This window comes from Silurus aristotelis, assembly GCF_946808225.1.
Source record: "Silurus aristotelis genome assembly, chromosome: 24".
NCBI classification, from domain to species: domain Eukaryota; kingdom Metazoa; phylum Chordata; class Actinopteri; order Siluriformes; family Siluridae; genus Silurus; species Silurus aristotelis.
Window position 1 is genome coordinate 6476618 of NC_139597.1, and position 20776 is coordinate 6497393.

Consider the following 20776-nt stretch of genomic DNA (forward strand, 5'->3'; position numbering starts at 1 on the left):
GACCATAAGATTTGCATGTGCATTTTGAACATCCCATGTCGCAATTCCAGTTATAATAATCTCTACTCTTCTGGGAAGATGTTTCACTAGATTTTGGATTGTGCTTGTGGGGATTTGTGCTCATTAAACCCTGAAGGTGTACCCTACGGTGGGGTCATAGTCAGAGTTCCAGTTCATCCCCAAGGTGTTCAATAGGGTTGAGGTGAGAGCTCTATAGAAGGCTATTCAAGATCTTCCACTCCAAACTATATCTTCATGGAGCTCACATTGTGCAAAGAAAGAAATTGTGTACCTTCAACTTTGTGGTAACAGTTTGGACCACATATGGTTGGAAATGGGTATCCCATTACTTTTGTCCATATAGTCAACACAGAACTATCAAAGAATCTAGTGTTTATTAAAAATCGACTTTGAATCTTTTAATACTTAGAAGGAATGTTTCTAAATGTTAGTCTTGGTTTCTTTTAGATAAAACACTTGGTGTCTTCCACTATCGTTCTCCACTGGGAGTATACAAGCTGAACTACACAGAGGCTCAAGAGGCCTGTAAGCAGGCAGGTGGCACCATCGCTACCTATATACAGCTCTCATATGCACAGCAGGTATGTATAGATGCATAAAAACTCATTCATGTTATAGCTATCTTTTGAGGTACATCATTCTATTTGCATGTTCTGCAGGCTGGATATAACCTGTGTTCAGCCGGGTGGCTTGCACAGAACCGGGTAGCTTATCCCATGAGCTACTCCAACCCTAACTGTGGATTTGGCCATGTTGGCATAGTGGACTATGGCACTATGACAGATCTAAGTAAAACCTGGGACACATTCTGTTACCGGATAAAAGGTATGTGGCTTTATTGAAAGTAAATGAACTCCTTATGCATATTTCTTACCCCATAACTGCAGTACTTAACCTCTTTAAGTCAATGTGTAGTATACTTTTAATCTGAATTAATTTCACATTTTTTACCAGAGATGGAGCTTCAGCTCAGACCTACACTTGGTTCATGACAGTAAAGGCTATGATTAGATCTTGTGAAAGGTTTTCAAGATTATCCCTTAGGCATGGGGTTTTCAGAATTATGTTATGATGGTTTGAGATTAGAGTCATGTGGTATGTATCGTCTTAGACATGGGACCTCTGGAATTAACCCTGAGACTTTAATACAAGGCCAAGAGCATTAGACTTCTAGAAGTCAACAGTCAGCTTTGGGCTTCTAGAATTATAATTATTAAACCTGGAATTATGCCTTGGGGATGATTTATTTATTTATTTATTTATTTATTTATTTATTTATTTATTTATTTATTATTTTTTTAAATAACCTCAATAGGGTTTCTGAGGTGAGGCCTCAGAAATGAGGCTTCTAGTCGATATATGTTCCCTATTGCACCTAACTGCACATGTTTATGTGTTTCAGATGTTAAGTGTGAGTGTAAGATTGGCTACATAGGTGATGGATACTCTTGCACTGGTAACATCTTGCAGGTTCTTACCACCAAGCCCAACTTTTCCAACTTTCTTTCAGTGAGTACAATAGCTATACAAAAATCTGCACACCCACTCAAATCTTGAAAAAAGCTTGTGTGTCTACTGCTACTTTAAATATAAAAACACAAAAATCATTCATTCATTCAATTCATACTTTCACTATTCGGAATGAGGGGGGAAAAAAGCACAAATGTGTTTACACCACAAAAGATATCAATTCAAGTTCCAGTCAGTTCAGAGTTCAGGATGTTACCAGCAGTAGATAGACAGAAAGGTTGTGATAAAATCTCTGATTTATTTTTTACAAATTTGTTTCTTCTCCAGCAAATCATGAATTATTCCAGAGTTGCCCCTAAAGGGCAAGAGTTTATGAAACGCCTCAGCAATATAACTACACAGTCTACACTATTTGTGCCTGACAACAGTGGTCTCTACGAGAACCAGGTAAATAACTTGCCTCTGTACCACACAGACATAAAGAATTTATAAAGAAAAAAATAACATTCTCTCTCTCTCTCTCTCTCTCTCTCTCTCTCTCTCTCTCTCTCTCTCTCTCTCTCTCTCTCTCTCTTTCTCTTTCTCTTTGAATAAGACACTGTCCTACAGAGATTTAGAGCACCACCTGCTGGATGGGAGAGCTTTAGTCCTGCAGGCTCTCATTAACATCAGTCATGTTAAGTCATATCTAGGACACACCCTGAATGTGAAACGGGTTCCAAGTCTCCAAAACCCCCAAACAGAGGTAAAAGTGGACCTGAACAAAACACATGCTGGCACATGCTTACTAGATGCATTTGAAGAATACACTTAAAATAATGTGAGAACCATAATTCCTTTCATAACGGCTCAGTGGATATGAACTGATACTCACTGCAACAAAACCTTCTTCCCTTCAGGCCTCTTCAGGATATGTCAATGACCGTTACATCATCGAATCTGACATTCTTGCATCCAATGGGATTATCCATGTACTGCAGGGACCACTGAAAGCCCCACCACCTCCACCCTTGTCCCTTCCTCAGGCACATTCAGCAGGATTGGGGATCGGTGTCATATTGCTGATAATTCTTATTGTCGCTGCAGCATTCGTGGCCTATCATTTCTACACCCGGCAAGCCAAACCATTCCAGTTCCACTACTTTAGGGTATGTAGTGTGTGTGTGTGTGTGTGTGTGTGTGTGTGTGTGTGTGTGTGTGTGAGTGTGAGTGTGTGTGTGTGTGTGTGTGTGTGTGTGTGTGTGTGTGTGTGTGTGTGTGTGTCAGAATGTGACAAGTGTATTAGGTAAAAATAATTAATTACAGGGAAAATAAGCCACATCAGAAAAGGTAACAGTAACTCCACTATAACAAAATCCGTTTTATTGTATATGTATATTTTTTTGTATATGTTTTTATGTATATGTTTATTGTATATTATTTATAATATATGAAAATATCCATTCTTTTATGCTTGCATTTCAAAGCTATGCGTTCACATTTGGGAAATATTTAGAATAGTATTTTTTTATTAGAATTTTTCTGTTGATTATTTCATTCATTCATTCATTCATTCATTCATATATATACAGTGAGGAAAATAAGTATTTGAACACCCTGCTATTTTGCAAGTTCCCCCACTTAGAAATCATGTAGGGGTCTGAAATTGTCATCGTAGGTGCATGTCTACTGTGAGAGACATAATCTAAAAAAAAAAAATCCAGAAATCACAATATATAATTTTTAAACTATTTATTTGTATGATACAGCTGCAAATAAGTATTTGAACACCTGTCTATCAGCTAGAATTCTGACCCTCAAAGACCTGTTAGTCTGCCTTTAAAATGTCCACCTCCACTACATTTATTATCCTAAATTAGATGCACCTGTTTGAGGTCGTTAGCTGCATAAAGACACCTGTCCACCCCATACATTCAGTACAAATCCAACTACTAACATGGCCAAGACCAAAGAGCTGTCCAAAACCACTAGAGACAAAATTGTACACCTCCACAAGGCTGGAAAGGGCTACGGGGAAATTGCCAAGCAGCTTGGTGAAAAAAGGTCCACTGTTGGAGCAATCATTAGAAAATGGAAGAAGCTAAACATGACTGTCAATCTCCCTCGGACTGGGGCTCCATGCAAGATCTCACCTCGTGGGGTCTCAATGATCCTAAGGAAGGTGAGAAATCAGCCCAGAACTACACGGCAGGAGCTGGTCAATGACCTGAAAAGAGCTGGGACCACAGTTTCCAAGGTTACTGTTGGTAATACACTAAGACGTCATGGTTTGAAATCATGCATGGCACGGAAGGTTCCCCTGCTTAAACCAGCACATGTCCAGGCACGTCTTGAGTTTGCCAATGACCATTTGGATGATCCATAGGAGTCATGGGAGAAAGTCATGTGGTCAGATGAGAGCAAAATAGAACTTTTGGGTCATAATTCCACTAAACGTGTTTGGAGGAAGAAGAATGATAAGTACCATCCCGAGAACACCATCCCTACTGTGAAGCATGGGGGTGGTAGCATCATGCTTTGGGGGTGTTTTTCTGCACATGTGACAGGGCGACTGCACTGTATTAAGGAGAGGATGACCGGGGCCATGTATTGCGAGATTTTGGGGAACAGTTCTCCTAACTCTAACCTTCCCTCAGTTAGAGCATTGAAGATGGGTCGAGGCTGGGTCTTCCAACATGACAATGACCCGAAGCACACAGCCAGGATAACCAAGGAGTGGCTCTGTAAGAAGCATATCAAGGTTCTGGCGTGGCCTAGCCAGTCTCCAGACCTAAACCCAATAGAGAATCTTTGGAGGGAGCTCAAACTCCATGTTTCTCAGCAACAGGCCAGAAACCTGACTGATCTAGAGAAGATCTGCGTGGAGGAGTGGGCCAAAATCCCTCCTGCAGTGTGTGCAAACCTGGTGAAAAACTACAGGAAACGTTTGACCTCTGTAATTGCAAACAAAGGCTACTGTACCAAATATTAACATTGACTTTCTCAGGTGTTTAAATACTTTTTTTGCAGCTGTATCATACAAATAAATAGTTACAAAATCATACATTGTGATTTCTGGATTTTTTTTTTTTGATTATGTCTCTCACAGTGGACATGCACCTACGATGACAATTTCAGACCCCTCCATGATTTCTAAGTGGGAGAACTTGCAAAATAGCAGGGTGTTCAAATACTTATTTTCCTCACTGTATATATATATATATATATATATATATATATATATATATATATATATATATATATATATATATATATATATATATATATATATATAGACAGAATTCAGTTAATAGGTGGATTTCCAGCTTTTGTCCTCTTTCTTCATTTCTATATGCATTTCTTTTCAGGAGGATGAGTTAGAAGATACAAGCACACCCGAATCTACACCATATATCAGTAACCCCATGTATGAGACTACAGCTGCCCCTAGTGCCCCAGACCTCCCTGTGGAAGATGTAAGTAAAAGATGAGGCAAAATAATTTTTTTTGGCTCTATAACCATAGTTACATGTAACAGAACAGCAGCTTATTGTGATAACCTCATACTTTTTTGGTAAAGATGTATAATCATATAGACAGTACTAATAATTGACTGTGACTCTTTATAGAAGGATGACAAGCACCAGGTAGTTGATGGAGGTTCATATGACCTGTTCCAGGACAGCTAAAAAAACAGCACACGCTGTTTTACCCTCGGTATCTGCCAGTAAGCACTGGACACTGCAGTATATCTGGAGACTGTGGAATGGCAGTGATGAATAATAGTGATTTGATGAACTGAAATCACTGTGTATGTGTAAATGTGATTGAGAGCATATGAAACATATGAAAGTTTCAGAAACAGTAACAGGTTGTTTTTTTTTAGACAAAACACCCCTAACTGTAATGCGAATAAAAAATTTTTTTTTTTTTAAATCATTATAATAATAATAATAATTAATAATAATAATAATAATAATAATAATGAATATCGTTATTGGATATCATCTCAGAATTATTGCTGGGTTTCTCTTGGACACAAATTTTGCTACATTTGTCTAATAAATAATGTTAGATCCTTGAAAGTGTCTCATGCATATCATTTGAGTGTGTTTTATTTGAGTTTTCTGGGAAACTAAATGGATACAGGCCAAATAGATGTTTAAAAATTTTAAACAGTTTTATATAATCACTATATTCTTTCTTCAAATCAGTACTGGGCCGTAATTTTCACACCTAAGGCTTTTGTGGTGTCCTGCCTGACATCACACAGGTATCTCATGCAGTGAGAACAAATGCCATTACTAAAGCAAGAAACCCAATAAACACAATTAAACGGCTCCTTTCACTGCAGCCACAGCTACGTTGCCCGAATACATCATCTCTAGCAAAAGCATTAATTAGCTTTATTAAATGACCCTGGGTTTTTCCATGCATTTCCGTGATTTTTTTTTCTATGCAATATGTTTTTTTGTTAGTTTTTTTTTTTTTTTTTTAAGGGATTTGAAATGAAGGTAAACTGGGCGTTTTTGTGCAAATTCTACAGGAAGAAAATACAAAAGTAAAAATGTTCCTTGAAAAAGCCTAACAACTGTTTTAAACTGGCTTGGTTTAGTTGGAACCTTCTGGTAAACTGGGTCAATTAAAGCGTATTAAAATATAGATTTTTAAATAATATATTATCATAACATGTAAGTCATATTATTATTATTATTATTATATATAAGAAACTACCTACCTTTCTGGTTTTCCACCACTTACTGACTTATAACAATGCTCTTAAAATATTTAAAATGTAAAATGATGAGAATTAAATAAAAATACAAGCTCAAAATAATACTCATTGAATGTGTAATTTATTTTATAGTACGTTCTGCTTATTTTCATGAGACGTGCCAATAATTCCGGGGCTCACAATATGCCTACAGGTCAGTTTCAGGGGTAAATCTGACAGTAATACCGTCAAAACAAAATTAATTCGGATGCGCAATTTGCAGCAGAAAGATAAAGGTGTTCACTCCTCTTGTACTGGTCCATATATGGTAGCACTGCCTCCCACACCTAAACATACACAATCATCAACATCATCATCATCATCCAAATCAACATCAACATTATCATCCACAAATTCTGAAAAAACTGACATCTAAAATATATTTCCAATCTGAGGCACTGTATAAAATGAATGTGATGTGAATGAAGTGCACCTTTCCCTCTAGGAGCAGCTGGTGAGCTGCTTCAACATCGAAGCTCATAACACGATCTTTGTCCCAGGGCCTGATGGGAAATGTACACAATATGCTTAGATTCACATAACAAGAAAGAAATGAAACAATGATTAAATAAAAAGCATAGCACATATATCCAAATTAATAACTTTCAGAGTGTGTGTTTTAGATTCGGTGATCACCTGACTACAGAGCGCACCAGTTCATAGACCTTCTCCAGAGGTGCTGTGGTCTTTAAAGGTCGGTGGAACTCCAGAGCCTGGCAGGCAGCGAGTAACTCTATAGCAAGGACTGTAGACAGATAAAGAAATTACAATGAACAGAGAAAAGATTATCCTTTATTATCCTTTTTCTATTATGTTTAGTTGGCAGTGTTGGATCGGTACCTTGCTCAACATGCTCAACCACCTTCAGGGCCTTTCTGGCTGCCCAGCCCCCCATAGACACATGGTCCTCTATAGCTGCACTGGTGGACAAAGAGTCCACAGAGGCCGGGTGGCACAGCACCTTATTTTCAGACACTACAATATGTAAAAAAAAAAAAAAAAAAAAGAAAAAAGAAAAAGAACAAAAAAAAAATAAGTGTATTTATCCTGTAAATCACATTCATTTAAGCACAAATGTATATATATATATATATATGTATATGTGTATGTGTGTGTGTGTGTGTGTGTGAGTGTGTGTGTGTGTGTGTGTGTGTGTGTGTGTGTGTGTGTGTGTGTGTGTGTGTGTGTGTGTGTGTGTGTGGAATGTGGTATCACCCAAAGCAGCAGCAGTGCAGTGGACCACCATGAAGCCTGTGTTTATTCCTCCTTCTTTCACTAAGAAGGCAGGCAGATTACTGAGTAAAGGGTTACACAACCTCTCGATACGTCGCTCACTAATACTTGCCAGCTCGTGCACTCCAATAGCCAGGAAGTCCAAAGCCTTAGAAAAAGTGGGCAAGGTTTAGTCTAATCATAGTGTTACATCTATTCCAAATTACAAGTGTTTTACTTTAGTAATAAAAAAAAGTTTCTAACCAAACCCGAGCACAGCTAGTCATGATTTTAGAGTCCATTATATTTATTCACTCTGTATTTCAGATGTTATGTTTTACTATATAAAGTGAATATTGAAAGTCTTTCATAAAACTGAGGAAGCCATTGGATATTCAAGTTATATGGTAAAACCTTATGGTTATGGTTCTATTTGACCTACATGAGCTCTTCCTTACCACCATTTGTATAAAGACTTATTTCTTTAAAAGCACAGGTAATTTGACGTTTTTTTTTAAATAACACTTTAGTCAAGTATAAGTCCAAGAGTCAATTCTTAACAAACAACCGTGTCAAAAAAAAAAATCAATCTCAGCAAAATAACTGGTTTCATTCAACTCACATAATGGTGATAATGTAAATCAGGACTAACGCTGTATAAAAAATAAGTCATTACTGTGATGTAACATTGGCATTAGTTTTCATGGAAAAAAACAACAAGTTAAATTTCCTATATTTACAGTAAGTTTCAAAGAAATGTACATAATTTTGTATTGGCAATGCCATTAAATTACCATATATTCATTAAAAATCAGAGGACACCACTATGATAGATCTCTAAATTCAACTGGTCTCTGCCTGTCTCTACATTACCATTATGTAACATTTAAAATGCTGTATAGATAAACACGTCTTATGATTGTCACGATACGACCTGTCACTTGACTGATGTCAATAAAATGGATGAAATGACAGCTGATCCCTAATTGAATTCAAACTTTCTCAATGTTTATTCATGCTTCTGTAAAGCACTTATCATTATTCAAGTGCTGAATCTATTAAATAACCCAAAAACAACCTCAAACGAGTGATTGGACTGACTGTACCTTGGCAGGATATTCTCCATGGAAATTTCCTGCTGATATAGTGATTCCACGCTCTGGAAAGACGAGCTGATAGACAAAAGGTTAAGCAATTTCCTTCGAATTTTAATGACACAGGCAAGAAACAAGCACAATGTGTAACTTTACTAAGCTATGAGTACTTATTAAAGATATAAGATGGTCATAGAGGATACAGGATTGTCAGTGGCACTGTTTAGCTCTGTGTTTAGAATGTTCTTCACAAAAGCAATCGTGTCATTGGTTACTCCATGCACCTATACAGCGATGAAAAATGAAACATCAGTTTGAAGGAAAATATAGATAAGGCTTCATTATAACTATTAGCACTCATACCTGAGGGCAGCATCGCAGGGTATAGGCATCCTGAACACCTCTATAAGACTTTTCATCTTTGAGACACAAGAAAATAATTTTGTTGAGGCTCATTAATGAGAATCGGAGCTGAGGCTAAATCATTTTTTCAATTAAATACAGAATGGGACCAAATACTAAAATTCAAGTACGATTCCTTTTATTTTACTTATAAATACAAACACTTTTAACCTTAGTACAACTAATAAGAATTATCTTGTTGTATGTAGAAAAATCGTTAACTGCAGTATTATGTGTATAAATGTGCTTAACCAGCAAATATGACTTAGGGTTTTCTTCCCCCCAGTTCCTAGAAGTCCACTGCAGTCCTTTTAGGTTTTCCCATGTTCCAAACCACATCTGATTCAGTGTATAGTTAAACTAGCACAAAAGCTGCATTTGGTGATTTAACAGCAGGGAAATGTTTTAAACCCAGTACAAAGTGATAATGGACCAAAATTTAACCCATCAGCTAATCGTCAGTTTTACAGATATTAATTATTATCAAAAAAAAAATTGAGCTAGACTATATGAAAAAATAAAAAATTTAATAAATAATAAACATATTTTTCTCAGAGGTTTTACCTGTGATTTCTGAGGGAAAGAAATCAGAATGAAGCAGTGAGCGAAATCTCTGGGCAACTAATATCTGACCCGGGTGAGGCCGCACTGCGTGGACATCTGATAGAGGACAAGATACACAGCTGAAATTTTGTCATTCAAATATATTTCATTAAAAAACTTTTGTACCTTGTGATTCTTGTAGTACTGGGGGCTGAAAATGCTACTCCCACAGAACATATCCTTCTAGTTTTTAAAGTTTGTAATAGTAGTTTGTAAAAGAATAACCGGCAAAATGCATAACGCTTCAATGGATTATAAAAATGCTCCAATAGATTATTGTTACGTTTTAATAATACTATTATTGTTTTGGTCTTCACAAAGAACCAAGTATATGCACACACCTTACTGGTTCTTAATAAGCATATTATGTAAATGAAGAAGTGCACCAGGCATTTTTATATATTAGATACTGGAATTGAAAATAGAAGTAGAAAAATATAAGTATTTAGCTATGAGTTAGAAAAAAAATCCTTGGTATTTAATCCATAGAAATGTGAATGCAAATTATTAGAAATATGTATGTGTGTAACTGCTGATCTGTCTAGAAAAGTTATAAGTATACAAAAGAGAATTTTTTTATGTACTACAAAAGTGTTCAGAGAAAAAATTTCAGATACTTAAATATAATGAAGCACTGAGTAGTATCGCAATAGTGGATAATAATATATTATCTCTTTCTCTCTCACCAATGTCGAAAGCTTTGTTGGTTCCCTTCAGTGTCTCTAACGTGAGAGCAGCGATGACATCAGCCTGCCGGGTGATCGCTGCTGCTCTCTCTACTGCCTCAGCACCCAGTGAGGCTATAAACTGAGTCCCATTAATCAGAGAAAGACCCTGAAATGTAATTATATGTTGTCACTTTTATTATTCAACTAAACAAGAATATTATTTCCTATTAGTATAAGATATTAGATATAGACACCTCTTTGGGTTTCAGTGATATTGGGGTCAGACCGTGTACTTCGAGTACCTTTTGAAAAGAAAAGGAAAAATGGAAGAATTTAATCTGGATCTGAAAAATAATACTAAGTCGTCTGAATCCTTAGCTTGGGTTGCTACTTGGAATGATTATATTCGTGGGGTTTTATTTTAATTTTAAATGAGGAAGTGCTTCGTTGGAAACCGAGTCTCACAGTTTGGGCATCAGTCCAGCCGGTCTGTGGTGACCACATGCGTCCTTCTCCAATCAGACCCAGAGCCAGGTGAGCTAGAGGGGCCAGGTCTCCACTTGCCCCGACTGTCCCTTGTTCAGGAACCCAGGAGAGACAGGAGGCTTCACTCACACACACACACACACACACACAAAGTAAAAAGTAAAAAAAATGTAGCATTAATGGAGAACCAAAACATAATAAGTTTATGAAAATATTCTAAGTTCCAAAAAAGGACATTGTAAATAATATTCACCATTAAAGGCTTTCACCATTTTCTGAAGTGTCTCCAATGAAATGCCACTATAACCTTTGGCTAAGATATTGATTCTGAGAGCAAGAAGCATCCGAGTCCTTTCTGGACTCAGTGGGGGTCCAACCCCTACAAATACACACATTTAAACTTCAAACTTTAAATTTCAAAGACATTTTAGGGGGAAAAAAAGATAATAAAAAAGTAAGACACCACTTTTACAGTGATTAATTAAACAGTGGTTGTTTTTCATATCACCTTCATCTGACAGGTTAAGGATGTCTCAATATTAAAGGTTAAAAAATATTAACCCTGATAGAGATGTGGGAATACATGTGTGTTTTATTATGGAGTGATGACATGACAACTGTCACTAGAGGATTGTATACAAATTTGACGTATCTCTGAAACTCGGAGCAACTCCTGATATGTGGCATCAGCTTCTAATGAACCAGCATGGTAGCATTAATAGCATTTGGCAGATGCCCTTATCCAGAGTGACTTACATTTATCTAATTCGTACTGCACAAGTGAGCAGCTATGGGATTAAGAGCCTTGCTCAGGGGCTCAGAAGTGGCAGCTTGGTGTGGCTGGCATTTGAACTCAAACTTTGGATCCAAAGTTCAATGCTTTAACCACTAAGCTACCATCTCCCCCTACCACCTTATCATATTATATTAGTTGACTGTCTCAGATGCAGACTTTACATTGTACTATTCAGTATAATTATTTCAGGACCACTGGTGGTCATGCTGCACCTGGTCCCACAAAGATCCAATAGTCTAGATTTTGTTAACAACAAATAATCAGACCTTAACCTGTTACCTAATCATTAACTCCATCATTGATCATCCAACAAATTATAATCAAACGAAGGAATTTGTGCAATAACAAAACAATTGCAGCTCAATTCTAAAACATTTACCAGCACTTGTGGAGCGGACAAGATTTTCCTGCAGTTCCCTGAAAATAATGTACACACACACATGCACACACACGTACACACATACAAAGAGGGTAGATTGTTACCAACCATGAACATTCTGACCCAGAATCTGTACAATCTGTACTTTATCATAAGTTAATACGCAACTTACTTAAGTTGATCTTTTCCTACAACGGTCTGTGCAAATTTTCCAAACCCTGTATTAACTCCATAAACAACTACACAAATAAAGACATACAAAAACAATTGAAGGATGAGGAAGCTAGACTTTTAAATCACACTACATATGCCATAATGCTACATTAATCAAGCAGTTCACAAAATAACGATACTGCGATAGCAATCATCAGTGTGTACATACAGTGCCTACAGTGAATTAACAACCTTAATGGCAATGACTTTTAAGCAGAAACAGAGTAACAACATTACACAATCAACAAATGACTTAATTTAGAAAAGGAAACCTGTGGTAGATATTCACTGAATAGCTTTCCGATCGCTTTCTGACCGCTTTTTGGTAAATTTCCCAAAATAAAAAAAATATATCCATATGAAATGCTGTAATACATTTAAACAAAATACCTTGTTTTTCAGATATGAGCTTCTCGATAACATCCTTAGCTCTTATCACACGCTCCTCTGCCTTGGCACTCAGCTAAGAGACAAAAAATAGCTCCACAACTTCATAGCAAGATGTAGAGAGCAAAAATACTAATTCTCAAATCATCAGAGATTCTTTGCCATGAGGTGACACATTAAACATCCAGTGGTCAGAATGAGAGAATTGTACTCAAAGAACCAAATTTCACTGCTATAATACAAGATACACAAATTTGTAGGGTCCTTTAAAGCAGACAAAAACATGATCATGATTAATAGGACATGTGGCTTTGCATGGTTCAGTGAAATAGAGCTGTTATCACAGGGTGTACTCACTTTTGTTGCCAGCTATTTTGACAATAATGGCTGTATGTTGAGTTATTTTCAAAGGACAGTAAATCTACACTGCTATACAAGCTGCACATTGACTACTCTAAAATATATCCAAGTTTCATTTCTATAGTAGTGTCTCTTGAGAAGATATTCTAAAATGGTTGCTGAAATGTGAGGGGTGTACTCACTTTGGTGAGATATGACACATTTTTTTGGTTGAATCCCTAGAACTGAAGTATAAATGAATCAACACTGTGTCTGATGCAGCAACTTTTGTACCTTAATCTTATAATGGCCTTTTCCCAAACTGACCAAATCAGCAGTTGTAAGGCTTTTCCCATCTAAAGAGATGTACTGCAAGAAAAGATCATATACAGTATGAATAACAAAACCTGACCACTGTGTCTGTTTAAAACTGTATGGATCTCTTACCTCAGCTTGCTTCTTTAGCTGGATTTTTTCACTATGTATTAGCTAAGAATAGAATCATCAATTAAACTAGATGTAGATAAATGCTTTATTTCTATGTAAAAAACAACTTGAATTACAGTGTAAATACAGCATGAGCAAATAAAGGATACATGTCTTTGCAGTCATCCCTAAAATACATAGATAAAAAGTGGAAAATTAAAAGAAACGCATACCCACACACATATACATACATACATGCATAAAAAAAAACTTTAAATAAAACCCTGATATATAGATAGATAGATAGATAGATAGATAGATAGATAGATAGATAGATAGATAGATAGATAGATAGATAGATAGATAGATAGATAGATAGATAGATATTTTTATACTTACATATCTCAGTTGTTATACAGCAAACTAAAAAGGTTTCAGTAAGTAAGTACAGAGAATCCACGCCCATTTGAACCTAAACCACTTAGAAATGATTAAAATGATAGCTCAGATAAGCACAATGAGTCCTCCATTAAACTTGGGTGTTTATTATAAATTAACTGACTGCTGACTCTACTAGAACTTCTACTGGCTTCTACTCATAATTGCTGCACATAGCATTAAAGCAATAAAAAAAACGGCATCTCTAACCTTTAAACAAGTTATAATACAGTCATTTGCTTGATGTCAATCAACATACAAACAAATTTATCCTGTTAAATCTATTTTACAAAATTAATAATAATAATAATAATAATAATAATAATAATAATAATAATAATAGTAATAATCTTGCTTCCAAATGCTGTTTCCTTCTCTACTTTGTAGCTCAAATGCACAGACTTAAACACTAAGGTTATGTAAATAACCAGAAATAAAAAATTACACTAAATGACAGTTTTTCATCAGCAATTTGACCTTTCATCTTCATGTCAAGGAAATAATAATTTCATGTTAAAATAGAGACTTGATAAATGTATTACTTGTCAAGTTTACTCTGCTGACTGATTCTAAAATGTAGACTATTTGCAGACCATATGTCCTTTTTATATATTTCGTTACATAAATGGTGCGTCCTTACAATACATTGACATAAAAAATCCATACAACACTGTATACACAGTTGAAACAGTGACCAACTAACACAGCATAGGCGAACACTATAAATTTTAGTAGTTTAGGACAGGGTTAGAAATGGTACTAAATCTAAAATGAATGCACACAGATAAATAAACAAATAGCAGGAGGAAAGCTAATGTGCACTCAGATATCCTCTTGCTATTGTGCTTAATTAAAAGTGTAAATAATAAAAAAACTAAATTTAACTGAAACAAGTTTAACAGTGGTAGAGGGTATTAGACTCATGTGCTGAACTAAAGCTAACAAAGAAAATAATATTAAAAGAATGCACACTATTCAACTGCATACAAAATAACATGTGGCTAGATGATGAAACATGTGGCTAGATGATGTCCCTGCTAGCATGAAATGTCCTGGTTTGTCAAAACAAGTTGTTAAACAACGTTAAATAAAGTTCAAAAGCGATGTAACGTGTGTTTTTGCAGTGTGTCGATTTATTCATGCATATCCATCCCTTTGTACTTTGTGGTTAATGGTCAGTGTCTTAAAGATTAACGAGTAACAGTATAACCCTTTATATTCCTGCCAATATACTGGGCATACAGTATTATGAGTTTAGGTACCTGGGGTCAACAGTGCAAAGTATTTAAGAGTGTGTTAGATAAGTGAAGAAAAGAGTGCAGGCAGGGTGGAGTGGGTGGAGAAGAGTGATAGTGATGTATATTTCTTGTCTTGATGGAGTGTAGATGTTGCTTGGAATGAATCTTCGCAGACACTGTTATTTCTTTGTAAATAAAGTTTATTTAACACAGAAATTCAGCATCTTCACGAGCCTCCTGGATCAGCTCGGAGCCGCCGTATGGATGAATCGACGACTCCCGATCCATGGCTACACACACGTTAAATAGTTTGCCCGTTCTCTGGGTCCGCCTCTTAATGTATAACAGATGTATCTCAGATGTAACAGAGCTCACTTTCCCAGACCATTCATCTCAACATATAGTGAACGGGTCAGAGGTCGTCTCCCAAGAGGACATGCATCCTGGATCATATTCTATACTTCGGCTCATACTGATTTAAGGACGACAGCCCGTCTCATTTTCCCAGTCATGGCTCTTAAGATAAACACTATGGGCCTTTCATACATTTGTCTTAAAGGAAAACATCTGGCCAGACAGTTCAGTATAGGAGCAGAGAATTATCTTCAGCTCCTTCATGAATTTCATCAGAAGAGAAATAATCTGAATTAAGGCATTCGGATACTACATATTTAAGATATAACATATTTAAGATACTATATATTTCCCCCCTTCGAGGGATCATACAGCCCTCGACAAACAAAAGAATATAACATACATGTTCATCATTGTTTACAGAAATAGTAATAATACTTCCTGTCACATAACCTTAACAATATAATGAATTTATGGAGTGTGAGAGTGAAAAACCTGTCAGGCAGTCGTTTCTCCTTAAATATCCTTCAAACAATCAAGACAGGAAAACTGCTCTCACGGCCCCTCTGCCCCAGGTGGCCACAAGTTGTACTCCAGCCCAATCAAAACTTTAATACTGTGTTTAAGGATATGACTTAAGCAAAAAAACATTATTCCTTAAACAATTACAACAAGAAGTAATACATATGCATTTGTTATGCAACAGAAGAAATCATGACTTACTATGATTACTACTAGTGTACAAACATTTTCTATCAATGTCACTGGATATACTGCAACACATAAAATCCAATAATAAACATATATATGTATGTATGGGGAAAATGTCCATCCGCAGCCCTTCAGCCGCGTTGATTCTCAGTATGGGGTCGCTGATGTGTAGAATCACAGCATTCTCGTTCTGAGCCTTCCAATCTCAGATTGTTGTCCATGCTGGAACGTATGTAACTCCCCCAATATTGTTTCTTTGGAGAAAAGAAAAGACAAAAACAACCAGTATCGTCTTCTCAGGTAACAAATGAATCATAATATCACATTAATCACATTCCATTCCCCCCTTTCATCCTAACTCTGTATAGGAGGAAACTACTAAAAAGTAAGCTATAGTCAAAATATATGAAAAATTATAATATGAACTAATATCAAAATGGATACTTCTCCACCAGTTCACCTTCTAATTCCACTTCATCTACATCTGCTGTTCGCAGCAGTGGCATCTGAGTACCGTCCCCAAAAAAGCTAAAAATGTCACGCCGTACCATGGGAACAGTCCTATACCCCACTTTTCTCCTAGACTTATCCTTCAATGATAGGACTCCAAATTATGAAACTGTGCCAATGCTCTTTTCATCCTATTTGCAGAAACAACATTCGACTGATTTCTATCAGGTCCTTCTCCCTTCTGTACAGCAAAAACCTCATATGGAAGTTTCAACCTTGCCATGTAACAACATCCTATCCATCCATAAGGCAGAAATAAATATGCCTTATCACCGCAAACCCACCAAATATCTCTAAAATTCCCTACTGTCACATTTCCAGGCAAGTCTTGATTCCTTACCATCAAAGTTTTACTATATTTCTGATGTGGCGCACGAAACTTTACTTCATACAACTTACTAATATTTTTATAATCATGTTGGCCCAAATTCATCAAATAGCTGTCACAATCAGTTACTTCCATAAACATCCCCGAACCAGTATACATTTCATTTGAACAGAAACAACCAGCAGCTTTTACAGGTGTCACTTCCATCGGCTCAGGGACTGCTGTTATTATATTTTCATGTTGATCCAGTAGATTTACATAAGGTAATTCTTTCAACCATGAACAATCATATTTAGGCCTAAACAGAATACTTGACAAAGCCATTATTATATCCGTCAATGCCTGCTTCTGAAACAACAACCACGATAATGCAAAGGACTGACACCTAATAGTTAGTGGTTCTGGCACCGTTTCTAAAATTGAAGGCCATGTGCCTGGTGATGAAACTTTCACCACACATGGACAATTTAAATTTCTAACTGATCTAACAGAATGAGTTATCTGCTGGAACCATAAGTTCCTACTTGCCCATGGGTCAGCAATCTGTAACACTGATGAATCAAATACATATGCTTTCCAGTCACTGTTTCTCTTTTGTAAGGCATGAATTTGGGTAGAATCAAAATACTCACTCTTTGTATCTAATACTTTTTTCTGAGCTGTCTCAGCTGATTCTACAGCATGCTCTTCCATCATCTGTTTCCCAGCTTCAAAGGTCTCCTCACTACCATTTACTTTAGGCTCAGTTTTCAACATAGGCTTCTGAGTTACATTTACCACCTCTTTTGACTTTAAGGTCACTATGTCAGGTGCCTGTGTTACGTTTACAAATTTCACAGACATCAAAGGTATCGACACTGTTGTACCATTATTCTCTTTCACAGTCCTAGATAAAGTAGTAGTAGTCTGGGTTGATGTATTAACATTCATAGTTGTATCCAGAGCTACAGTAACAAGCTCCATTCAAATATTATTCATCCTTGGAGTAGTAATTGTAATAGATTGATCTTGAACCTCTTTAGTATCCGTGACACTCCCACTGGGTTCCAAATCTTTTATCACAAGTGTCACTTTACGCGTTACATAATCATCCACCCAATAATTAAAAATTGGTACAAATTTAAATGCTGGTTCTAAATAAGTGCACACATATTCACCTTCATCTTCCCATGTGGCATTACGCAAGACTAGTGAACAATCTGTCTGCATCTTCACCAACTTCATGTCATTATACAAAAAATACTTTCTTTGATCGCGAGGCACACTTTCAAATTCAGGTCCTGTCAACAACAGATCTTCACCACGATTATTCCTCCACTTAGGAGAATCAGTATTACCAACATTCCATCTTCCATCTACTATTGCTCTAACTTGCAGTACATCCTTCCCAGCTTGGTTCCTCTGCCTGGACAATTGCTCCTTTTTTCCTTCCTTAGTGTCCAACTTCTCCTACAGCACATATGCCTTGGCTTTCATTACATCCCTCTTCACCTGCTGCTGCATCTCCTTGTACTCCTGCTTACTTTTCTCATCACTCTGTCGATCACAAATCTGTTTCTCCAACCTCTTTCTACTTCGCTCTCCTGCACTTTCTCATTCCACCACCACGTCTCTTTGTCTTCCTTTCTTTTTCCAGATGTGATGCCAAGTACCTTTCTATCTTCCTTGAACCTAACACTACAGTCTTCCTTCTTCAGTTTCCACCATCTTATTCTTCTTTTAGTCCTCACTCTCCTTCTCTTCTTCTTCACCTCCAAAAACGATCCTACAGACCACCATCCGATGCTGTCTAGCTACACGGTCCCCTGCCAACACCTTACAGTCTCCAATCTCCTTCAGGTTGCATCTCCTACATAGAACATAGTCCACCTGTGTGCACCTTCCACCACTCTTATACGTCACCCTATGATCCTCCTTTTTCTTAAAATAAGTGTTCACCACTGCCACTTCTATCCTTTTAGCAATCACCCCTAAACCATTTCTCTTTCCATCCACACCATGATAGAACAGTTTAAACACCCCCAATGTTCCTGGTCTTACTCCCTTTCCACTTGGTCTCCTGAACACACAACATATCCATCAGCATTCAGAGTTTTATGCTCTACAGATTGCTTATCTCCTTTCAACCTCTAAACATCATATTGCATGAACTTCAATTTGCTTTACTTTAATAATCACCGCAACTCTTTTATCAATCAGTATTACTCACAAACAATACATATGCATATACAATAATCACTTATTATAATAGTTGCTCATACACGCACACACTCACCACCCTCATTAATTTCTCTACTTGAATATGTCCTTTTTTTGGGAATTATATTATTCATTCAGGACAGGGGAGTGTTTGTCTCACTGTGGGGATATCTTTATTCATTCAGTATTAAGGGTGTTTTGACTTCGGTCTTAGGTCCTCTTTAGAGGCTCATAAGGTTATTTGGCCATACATAAAAATATTTTCCCAAAAAGGCTCATTGTTTTTTATCTTTTTCTTTTGTCTTAAACAGAACAAAGGTCTTCAGAAGGAAGCTCATAGATTTTAACAGATTCAGTCTGTTAAATGTAATAATGAGGCTCATTGTTTTATTCTTAATAGAAGACAAATATTACCCTTATAATTACTAGAAACTAACCCTTGTTTTCAACCTTAACCTTCATATGTATTTATTCATTTATATATATATATATATATATATATATATATATATATATATATATATATATATATATATATATATATATATATATATATATATATATATATATATATATATATATATATATATATAGTGAGTAAAATAAGTATTTGAACACCCTGCTATTTTGCAAGTTCTCCCACTTAGAAATCATGGAGGGGTCTGAAATTGTCATCGTAGGTGCATGTCCACTGTGAGAGACATAATCTAAAAAAAAAAATCCAGAAATCACAATATATGATTTTTAAACTATTTATTTGTATGATACAGCTGCAAATAAGTATTTGAACACCTACGATGACAATTTCAGACCCCTCCATGATTTCTAAGTGGGAGAACTTGCAAAATAGCAGGGTGTTCAAATACTTATTTTCCTCACTGTATATTACACACATACCAACACATTCTGCAGTCAGTCACACACACAAACTTTCAGAGAGAGAGGGGGGGGGGGGGTCCCGCCCACAGCGGAGCGCAGAGGGACTCCACCCGCAGCTGAGCGCACACGCGCAAACACAGAGGGGGGGGTCTTCACCCGCAGCTGAGCGCACATGGAACACACACACACACACACACACACACACACACTCCGAATACGCACACACTTAGTTCCGCGCGCACAGAGAGGGAGAGAGACTCCTTTCTTCAAAACGCACACACTTTTTCCTCTAACACACACACACACACAAATCTCTCTTTAATAAAAAAACTCGCAGTAAATACATACACAACATTTAAATTTCACATACACTATAGTCGACTCAGTCATACAAACTTATAGCATGCTATTTTGCCACACCTTTATTTTATTTTCTCTTCATTAATTTTTCTTTTAAATTTATGCTACCTTTTTGAGATGCAGAAATTCAAATAAGAGGCTGCTTCATCAGATAGCAATCAACTAATTGTCAGAGTGGGAACTTAAATTGAATTTTAATTCTGCATCATCCAGTTTGTTAAAACTGGCCTGAAATTCACTTAGTAAATATCCAGGTCTTTGTGGCCCACCTAATGTCACCTTTCTAAGGGATTTCATCCAAATCTTGCACCTCCTTTTCTTTAAACCTTATTCTTACTTCAACTTTTTTACCATATTTAAACGTTTCTCAAAAGCATTCACCTTATATACTTTAAATCTTCTCGTAATCCCCCCTATTGCGTTGCCTGCAACGCAATAAAACAATTTTAAACGGAGAATCTCCCAAACCAACAACAAACCATAAAACCCAAAACCCACACACAGGCCTTT

General features: G+C 36.5%; 2 protein-coding genes and 1 long non-coding RNA gene across 6 annotated transcripts in view; 2 read left to right on the forward strand and 1 right to left on the reverse strand.

Annotated features, from left to right (window-relative positions):
* Positions 1-6307, forward strand: part of stab2 (stabilin 2) — a 45110-nt gene extending 38803 nt beyond the window's left edge. Inside the window, exons 61-68 of the mRNA XM_083528790.1 lie at positions 469-602; positions 681-846; positions 1424-1530; positions 1819-1938; positions 2087-2236; positions 2391-2639; positions 4839-4946; positions 5100-6307. Coding sequence (XP_083384916.1) covers positions 469-602; positions 681-846; positions 1424-1530; positions 1819-1938; positions 2087-2236; positions 2391-2639; positions 4839-4946; positions 5100-5159 — 1094 coding nt within the window. The 3' untranslated portion in view covers positions 5160-6307. The remainder of the gene's footprint in view (positions 1-468; positions 603-680; positions 847-1423; positions 1531-1818; positions 1939-2086; positions 2237-2390; positions 2640-4838; positions 4947-5099) is intronic.
* Positions 6308-6309: 2 nt separating this feature from the next.
* The window catches only part of LOC310719287 (histidine ammonia-lyase-like), a 135034-nt gene continuing 120567 nt past the window's right edge, over positions 6310-20776 (reverse strand). The window contains exons 1-20 of one of the 4 annotated variants that reach the window (XM_083528846.1): positions 13649-13783; positions 13420-13437; positions 13271-13301; positions 13118-13192; positions 12488-12560; positions 12057-12123; positions 11885-11922; positions 10963-11088; positions 10689-10828; positions 10478-10525; positions 10242-10389; positions 9517-9612; positions 8914-8969; positions 8754-8834; positions 8563-8628; positions 7460-7625; positions 7085-7219; positions 6881-6989; positions 6678-6747; positions 6310-6531 (exon numbers count right to left, since the gene is read on the reverse strand). In XM_083528846.1, the coding sequence (XP_083384972.1) occupies positions 6433-6531; positions 6678-6747; positions 6881-6989; positions 7085-7219; positions 7460-7625; positions 8563-8628; positions 8754-8834; positions 8914-8969; positions 9517-9612; positions 10242-10389; positions 10478-10525; positions 10689-10828; positions 10963-11088; positions 11885-11922; positions 12057-12123; positions 12488-12560; positions 13118-13192; positions 13271-13301; positions 13420-13437; positions 13649-13650 (1644 nt within the window). In that variant the 5' untranslated portion in view covers positions 13651-13783 and the 3' untranslated portion in view covers positions 6310-6432. Of the gene's footprint in view, positions 6532-6677; positions 6748-6880; positions 6990-7084; positions 7220-7459; positions 7626-8562; positions 8629-8753; positions 8835-8913; positions 8970-9516; positions 9613-10241; positions 10390-10477; positions 10526-10688; positions 10829-10962; positions 11089-11884; positions 11923-12056; positions 12124-12487; positions 12561-13117; positions 13193-13270; positions 13313-13419; positions 13438-13644; positions 13784-20776 lie in introns of those variants that run through there. The other 3 variants (XM_083528848.1, XM_083528847.1, XM_083528849.1) reach the window with 3 other exon arrangements.
* LOC310719301 lies at positions 7530-8386 on the forward strand. The gene is made up of 2 exons (XR_014531437.1): positions 7530-7649; positions 7687-8386. It is a non-coding gene; the product is annotated as an uncharacterized lncRNA (long non-coding RNA).